The sequence below is a fragment of the Styela clava genome, chromosome 14 (genome assembly GCF_964204865.1).
Source record: "Styela clava chromosome 14, kaStyClav1.hap1.2, whole genome shotgun sequence".
Lineage (NCBI taxonomy): Eukaryota > Metazoa > Chordata > Ascidiacea > Stolidobranchia > Styelidae > Styela > Styela clava.
The window spans coordinates 16,455,254-16,463,828 of NC_135263.1; the positions used below are offsets into that span (position 1 = coordinate 16,455,254).

Below are 8,575 nucleotides of genomic sequence, written 5' to 3' on the forward strand. Positions count from 1 at the left end.
CACAATGTTGCTGCAAAAAACATGGTAAAAATGCTAACTAAATTATGTGAATTTCAAGTTATTATTGAGATATAAGGCATCAATTTCAAATAAGAATTGCTTCCCAATGCTTGAAAGTTTAATAAACAAAGTAATTAACCATTACAGAAAAAGATGTTTTACATGCTGATATACACATTATCAACAACAGTTCTGTCACCTCTTATATATACATAGGCTATATAATTTGGTTGTATCAAATATTCTGTTTCAATAACAATATTAATAAATTTTCACATCATTTATGACATAAAATTCACTCAAAATACAGATAATTAAAAGTTTTTCTTCCCAAAATAAAAGACCATGAATGAATGTTTGATGTGAGTTCTACATTTTGAAGTTTAGTTGAAAAAAAAAAATACATTTCTGTTAACTAACTTTGTCAAAGCACATTGGTGCTCCATGTGGTTTGTATGATGTTATATTGTTATCTTTGAGGAAAACTTCTGTAGCCAATATGATATCAAGTGGAATTGCTTGGAAAATAATAGCCACTTGGGTGAAATATTAATCGAAACATTTTAGACAAAGCTGTTCAAATAAATGCTTGAGGTTTAAATGATTATGGTAATAGGTGGTATTCCCATACCCCATTTAAAACGGAAATGTTGAGAAAAAGCCATGGCTCACCATATGAATAATTAAGCAAACTTTTTCTCTCCCCAAAATATCAATAAAAGGGAAAGAAACAAATAATATCAAAATTGCTGATAACAGGAAAAACAATCATAAAAACAAGGCAACGCCAATGCCAGAATGAATTCTATCACAGTATGAATTCTGAAATGAAATGCTGAACTCTCATGCGTGTACAAAAAAAAACTAACAAAGCATTCTGACGGGAAAATAAAAAATGACGAAAATTACTTTGCTAATTTCAAGTTCAGCTGTTCAGTCAGGTTAGAGTTGCATATATGCCTTATTTTTGATAATAAAAAAAAAGAACTTTCAAATTGACTTGTTTATGGTAGTATTTTTACTTTTTGTGCAAAGTTGTCCAAAAAGCAACAGCTTGAAGAAATGCATCGGACATTTCTTCACTTACTTTTTCATATTCACCTTCAATCAAGTCTTCTGTTTTATTTTTGACTAGAATGTCTGCTTCACCTATTTTAATGAAATTTGTCGAAAACTTAATTTTCGTGCCAGCCCATTCACCATGCTGAAAAATTTTCGTCACTTTTTCTCGGCCACTTTTTCTAGAGCTTGCTCCAGGTACCATAATGTCAAAAACATGGCCGGTTTTATTCCACGGACCATACACGATGCGCTCATCTTTATGTTTGTCATATAATTCTGATAAAAGACAGTGAAGCATGGCTTTTGTTATAAGAAAATGAGAACTTAAAAATGGGACGGATAATTTCCAAAAGCGCTTTTCTAAAATCCATAGATCAGGAATTGTTTGAAATTGTGCTATAGAGTCTGATATCCTTTCATAATATTCTCCAATATTCATTATTGATGATTTTTTAGATTTTGTCTCAAATATCGGAAAACGTTGCCAGCTACTAAGGGTAAGGTCCTGTGACATTGTTGCACAAGCTATTTCTCTGAGACTGATAACCATTGAGCCAACTATACGAGTTCTTGACAACTGTTTTGCAGTTATCTTGACCAATGGACCTTGTTTTCTGTTCTTTTCCTTTTCATTCTTATGATCCATTTCTAAATTATCTTCTTCTTTGAGTTTTTCGGATAAATCTAGGGATGGTCCTACATCTGCATTGGGGCTTTGTAGGCCACCTGAACTCCTTTTTGTAACGAACATGGCCATACATGGTCTCAATTGCTTCCCCAGCAATGAGCAACGTCTAATAAATGACAAATGCTCAAGCATAGTTAACTAATAGTAACCATACTATGTCGAAGATTCCTGAAAAAGTCAGCAGATTTTGTATCATTGAAACTACTTACCAAAGTCAAACTACTACGAATACAAGATTTCAAGAAAACTTGATTTTTATATCAAACATATTGAGCAAGGGGGCATTAAAAATATAAAAAAAACATTGAAATGAAGATAACTAAACATTTGTGAAAATCTTACAATGACATGGTTATTGACAATGTTAAAATAAATTGAAATTGATTAATCTGCTCAAATGAATGTCATAATGGAAAAGATTTCCTCTTTGTTTAAAAACCTGGATCAAAACGAGGCGAAGAAGAAATATATTAAAATACTAATACATATGAAATTATTTCGCCAAATATGGAATTCTTGGATATTAAAATATACATCATCGTCAAATATGATAGGCCTACTTTTTTGGATGCATACATAATCAAAGGCCACATAAACTGATAATTCAAACGTATTCCAAATTAGCTCTATTCAACATAGAAACTTTTTTTAATTTTTGCACTCAACTCAAAATAATTTTATGTGAAACACAAAATAAGCAACAATAATAGTCCTCAGCATGCATGCATTTTGTTAATATTACTGCATATATAAACTAATTAAAAATACATTTACTGATATTGAATGAAGGATTTTTAGCAAAGAAATCATGGTATCAAATTATCGAATTTTGGGCATCAAATTAGGTGAAATTTATACAGTTATTGTTATTTCTTGTTCTTGTATTGAATTATTCTCTTCAATTGATTCTCTATCGAGCTTTCTCTTTTTACGATTTTCCATGTTAGTTATTTTTTCTTCAAGACTCAGTCCAGTATGGCGGTCCAAAACTTTTTTATATTGTTTTGAAGCACTTTTTTCACTCAACAGAAAACCATTTATGTCATAATTTTCAATGTCTGCCATATTATAAGGAATGCTACTTTTCACAGTAACCGTATCACTGGGGAATGTTGCTATATTTGCATCAATAATAAATTTGTCCAACATACTTTTTGTCACTGCACTTTTAATAGAAAAAATAGAGTTGAATCTTTGAAAATGAGTGAGCAATTTTTTTGAAGCAACCTCGCTTAGATTCCATTTCAAATTATTAAAAGCACAATCATATAGAGTTAAAGGGAAATCTGCCATATATCCATATTGTGGCTTTTTCGGAGTTTTTTTAACATCTAATAAGTCAGATATAACATTAGGTTCTTCAAAACCTAATCCAATTAAGAATAAAATCCCCATCATATATCTAACCTGATGATAAAGAAATCCAGTGCCATGTATAGTAGCAACATAAATCTGATACGGATTGTTAGTTTCAATTTGATCTTCTTGTGGATTCAACTCTATTGTAAAGTTTCTTATTCTACGAATAAATATGGTAGTCTCCTCTACATTCATTTTGCAAAAATTTCTGAAATCATGCGTACCAATAAGTAATTTACATGCCTCATTCATTTTCGTAATATTCAAAACACCTTTTGGAAAGAAATATTTGTAAACTCTTCCAACACAATGATGTCGTGCACTGAATGCTTCATCATCTACTGGTGCCCAACCAGTGACTCTTATTTCTTCTGGCAGAACGTGATTCAGAATACTACAATAGTCTAGTTCTTGATTTGTATTATCTTCATCAGAAACGTGACTTTCTTGAGATTCTTCAGAATCGCCACAATTCCCAACTTTTGAAGTTTGTTTGAAACAGCGTAAATTCAGACACATAACTTGTGAGAAAGCACTGACACCTTTGTCAGTCCGACCACATCTAGTATAGTCAGCTTCCTTAACGGAACGAACTAATAGTTTAGTTCTTGATAATGCTTCGAACATTATTTTTTCAATTGTATCATCTAAGCCAGGGTTATCTTGCAATCCCATGAAATCCCAGCCGAAATAAACGACCCTGAGAGCAATTTTTCGTTGCCCATATAGAGCTCTGTCAAATTTTCGTTTCTTTTTCCGCTTGTTTTTTTCTTCTATTTTGTTGAATTTTTGATTCAGTTTCTCATATTTTGAATTCAAAGTACTGCCTTTACTTCGGAGCACTTTACACTCCTCTTGAAGATATGTAACCTTTTTTATCAATTCCTCTTTACTTAGTGAAGATAATTCCTCAGAATCCATAAAAATTTCTCTGGCTTTAAAAGTTGATACAGGTTTAAGAAATCTCAAAATATGGATACGAATATAACTTTTGCCAGAAAAAAGTATTTTATTCATACTACAGTACTAGCAGGAAGCAATGATTGTAAGTAAAGATTAATTAATAAATACAGAAATAACAATGTCAGTGATTAAAATGTGACACAAACTTCCAAACATTATAAATTACAGCCTACAAGCAACTTTTATTAAAGTGATGTTTTGATCCAATTCTAGCAAAACGACTCTCAGATTCTGATAGCCTACACTCAGAAAGTTGATTGAATGATTTCTGTAACAACAATAGCTGTAGATTTAGACTAATTGTCAATAAAATGAGACTTTAGAAACATGTCAGCGTTAAAACATTGTAGAAAAAAACAAATGTAAAGTCATATGTTTTGCAAATAAATACAGACAGACGTTATCAAATTTTTTGATACATTTCCATAGATCATAGGCAACCTAACTTAGTCTATAATACTGTTATATGCAAATTACTGGACTACTGGCACCGGTATAGGATTTACATATTCATCCCTGGGGAGAGGAAAGTCGATAAGACGGTGTAACCATACGGCGAACCGAGCGTATTCCTAACGCTTAGCACGGGTAGAACGATCAAAGTGACTATAAACCAAGTGAGGACATGCATTGGTAACGTTATAAGCGCTCGTGTGACGTCACACCAGCCATTTTGTGTCCAGAGTTCTATCACTGTATGATCCTAACTGGGTGTGATTTAAACCTGCGATCGTTAAACAGCCGAATAAAAAAAAAACGATGCTCAATAATTCGGACCAAACTTTCGCAGCGGCAAAACGAATTAACATTCTTCTGAAAAATTAATTATCCGCAGATGTTTCTCGGATGACTCGCTCGGCGGTATGGTCAGCATATACGAAGTTAAGGTTAAAGTCATCCAACTTCACTCGATAAATCAACAACCCAATAAGACCAAAATATTAAACAAAAAGATACACATTTTATTATTAAATTCCTGTCGCTACTTGCACAGAACCTATTTTAACAAACTGACAGAACTACAGTCTACAATACAAATTATACTACAGAAACTTGCACTATTTTTGCGGTACATGTCATGATAATAAAATATGCATATCGCAAATTTTCAACAAGGTGTACATTGCCAAAATAATATTAAAAAAATATACTACATGCATGGAATGAAGGATAACGGCGTATATCAAGTTTACAAGAACATCTAATAATCTGGAGTGTATAAAATAAGATATTATCTATTTGACTTGAGCTCTTGCCGCAGGTCTACTAGCATACCGTTTTTCAATAATTTTATTTATCTCCTCTTTTGCGTGAATATTTAACCTTAAATTAAGAAAACGTTTCAAAATTTTTAAAGCGATATTGTGGCAAATGGGAAATTATATTTCAAGCAACTTTATCTGTCAGAAAAGTAACAGGCGAATATATATTATGAAAGGCATTAATATTTGCGCGAAATATAGTTTATACTACGCGCAAAAATACGATTGCTTTTTTGGATGGGTGGCATAAATATTGGGTAAAACTATCAATTTTCAAATATTTATCAGGTGTGTAAGACCTAAAAAGAGTTAGTAACGATTGTAGGCATTCATTGGCATTGACACTTTCCATAGAAACAAACAAACAATTTGAACCCCATGTCTTTATATGGTTCCGCCGGAAACATCAAGGCTAATTTTTCACTGTTGGATATCGGTCAAATTACAATTAAGTTTTATCAACGAGAACGTAGAAGACATGATGAAAATTACAATTAAGTTTTATCAACGAGAACGTAGAAGACATGATGGCGTTGCTAGATCACCTAGTAAATATTTTACATTTTCCGACGCAAAAGAATCGAAATATCCTGCCAATAATAAGTTGATAAGAGCTGGAACACCAGTCGCGGCGGCTGTTTTTTAAATTTTGTACCGTACCTTATAATGTACATGCTTCGATGAAATTCATTAGGCCGCACAATGTGCTAGCCATGAGATCGTTTACATTCTATAATTTTTGAAGCAACTGTTGCAAGAGGTGCAAGAGCTTGTTAAATTAAAAAACATTTTTCCGAGTAAATTCATTTCATCAGCTTCTGGAACGATTATTGTAAAACGCAGGCTTCAAACTTTCGGCATGGTGTGAACAGGTATCATAATACCAGTTCAAATAGTACCTGATTTAAACGTATGCATTAGGTTAATGTCGTTTCACACTTATGAAGGAAAGCGATATGTGTTTTTCATACGGAACGTTGCTACGTAATTGCGTAACGAAGTAATTAGGGAACGTTGTTGTTTAACTCAAGTTGGCGGAGTGGACATGTCAAGAATTGGAGAATATTGAATGAAATAATTTATACAATTCTACTGGTGCACGACAAATTATATCTAGTGTCGAAAGCTATTCTTAACCTATGCAAATGTGACGATGTCATATTAGGTTGAAACAAGCAAATCGAAGTTTTTGTTATTTGATTCGGAAGCTTTTCAAAAAACTTCACGCTTTTCAATCTTGCCGATTTTTGTATGATAAACGCCACATCTTATCTCCATCTCATAATTATTCTCCTAGATTGTCTTTCAAACAATATAAGTTAAAACTTATCTGCATATAATATAAGGTTCACGAGATATGAGGTTTCAAAGTTGCATTAACTCACACGGGATGATAAGATAACTATCTCAACTTTCACGAAACCGCACGATACCAGTATGATTACACGAGGCAAATAGCAAAGAAAAATATTGAAATTACTCGAATAAAATGACCACTGTGAAGCTAGTAGCAATTTGACCTTTGTGTGCGGCGAAGCGGAAAGGTGAATATTGGCAGCAGAAATGAAGGAGTGTCATAATCTACATCCGAAAAAATGTAGAAAAACGAATTTAGAATACGATCAATGGAAAGATACTAATCATTTACGATAAATTAACATCTACAAAGCAAAAAATAACAATAAATTACATGATAAACAATGAAAAAACAATAAAAATGACACGAATTTTATTTAACTTCCTTCGAAATAGCAGATGAGCAATTCCTAAATCAAGTCAAGTTGTACAGTAAACGAAACTAAGGAGATGGATGACGAGTTTAAAGAATGGGGAGTCAGCGTACCCCCATAGGAGAACATAAGCCTTCCAAATTTTAAAACCTAGGGTATTCTCATAGCTAAAAAACGTCCTTATTCGGAAAATTACCTATAGCTAAAAAAGCTGATTTAGTCAAATTTCAAAGCCTAGCAGCACATCCTTCCGCCCAAGAGGCATCCGATTTGATTATTTATTATTAAAGAGGTTTATCTGAAGTTATTCACACAACTCAAACCTAAGTCTTGTTTTTATTAGAATCTAGGGTATTATCGAAGCGAAAATGGCCTATTTTTGAAAAATTGCGTATAGCGAAAAAAGCTGATTTAGCCAAATTTCAAAGCCTAGCAGCACGCCCTTCCGCCCAAGAGGCATCCGATTTGATTATTTATTATTAAAGATGTTTATCTGAAGTTTTTCACACATCTTGAACCTAAGCCTTGTTTTTATTAGAATTTAGGGTATTATCGAAGCGAAAATGGCCTTATTTGGAAAAATTACTGATAGCGAAAAAAGCTGATTTAGCCAAATTTCAAAGCCTAGCAGCACACCCTTCCGCCCAAGAGGCATCCGATTTGATTATTTATTATTAAAGAGGTTTATCTGAAGTTTTTCACACAACTCGAACCTAAGCCTTGTTTTTATTAGAATCTAGGGTATTATCGAAGCGAAAATGGCCCATTTTGGAAAAATTACGTATAGCGAAAAAATCTGATTTAACCAAATTTCAAAGCCTAGCAGCACACCCTTCCGCCCAAGAGGCATCCGATTTGATTATTTATTATTAAAGAGGTTTATCTGAAGTTTTTCACACAACTCGAACCTAAGCCTTGTTTTTATTAGAATCTAGGGTATTATCGAAGCGAAAATGGCCTTATTTGGAAAAATTACTTATAGTCAAAAAAGCTGATTTAGCCAAATTTCAAAGCCTAGCAGCACATCCTTCCGCCCAAGAGGCATCCGATTTGATTATTTATTATTAAAGAGGTTTATCTGAAGTTTTTCACACAACTCGAACCTAAGCCTTGTTTTTATTAGAATCTAGGGTATTATCGAAGCGAAAATGGCCCATTTTGGAAAAATTACGTATAGCGAAAAAAGCTGATTCAACCAAATTTCAAAGCCTAGCAGCACACCCTTCCGCCCAAGAGGCATCCGATTTGATTGTTTATTATTAAAGAGGTTTATCTGAAGTTTTTCACACAACTTGAACCTAAGCCTTGTTTTTATTAGAATCTAGGGTATTATCGAAGCGAAAATGGCCCTATTTGAAAAAATTACTTATAGCGAAAAAAGCTGATTCAATCAAATTTCAAAGCCTAGCAGCACACCCTTCCACCCAAGAGGCATCCGATTTGATTATTTATTATTAAAGATGTTGATCTGAAGTTTTTTACACAGTTCGAACCTAAGCCTTGTTTTTATT

The 8,575-nt window shown here is 33.0% G+C and overlaps 1 protein-coding gene across 1 annotated transcript; it reads right to left on the reverse strand.

The window, feature by feature from the left end:
* Positions 1-7: 7 nt before the first annotated feature.
* Positions 8-6,775, reverse strand: LOC120341174 (tRNA pseudouridine(38/39) synthase-like). Its single transcript, XM_039409639.2, has one exon. It carries the CDS (start codon positions 4,124-4,126, stop codon positions 2,603-2,605), a length of 1,524 nt encoding a protein of 507 aa, XP_039265573.2. The 5' UTR covers positions 4,127-6,775; the 3' UTR covers positions 8-2,602.
* Positions 6,776-8,575: the final 1,800 nt, after the last annotated feature.

Excerpts from the sequence above, each read along its gene's own strand:
- LOC120341174 (XM_039409639.2), bottom strand. The coding sequence starts at position 4,126 with ATGAATAAAATACTTTTTTCTGGCAAAAGTTATATTCGTATCCATATT.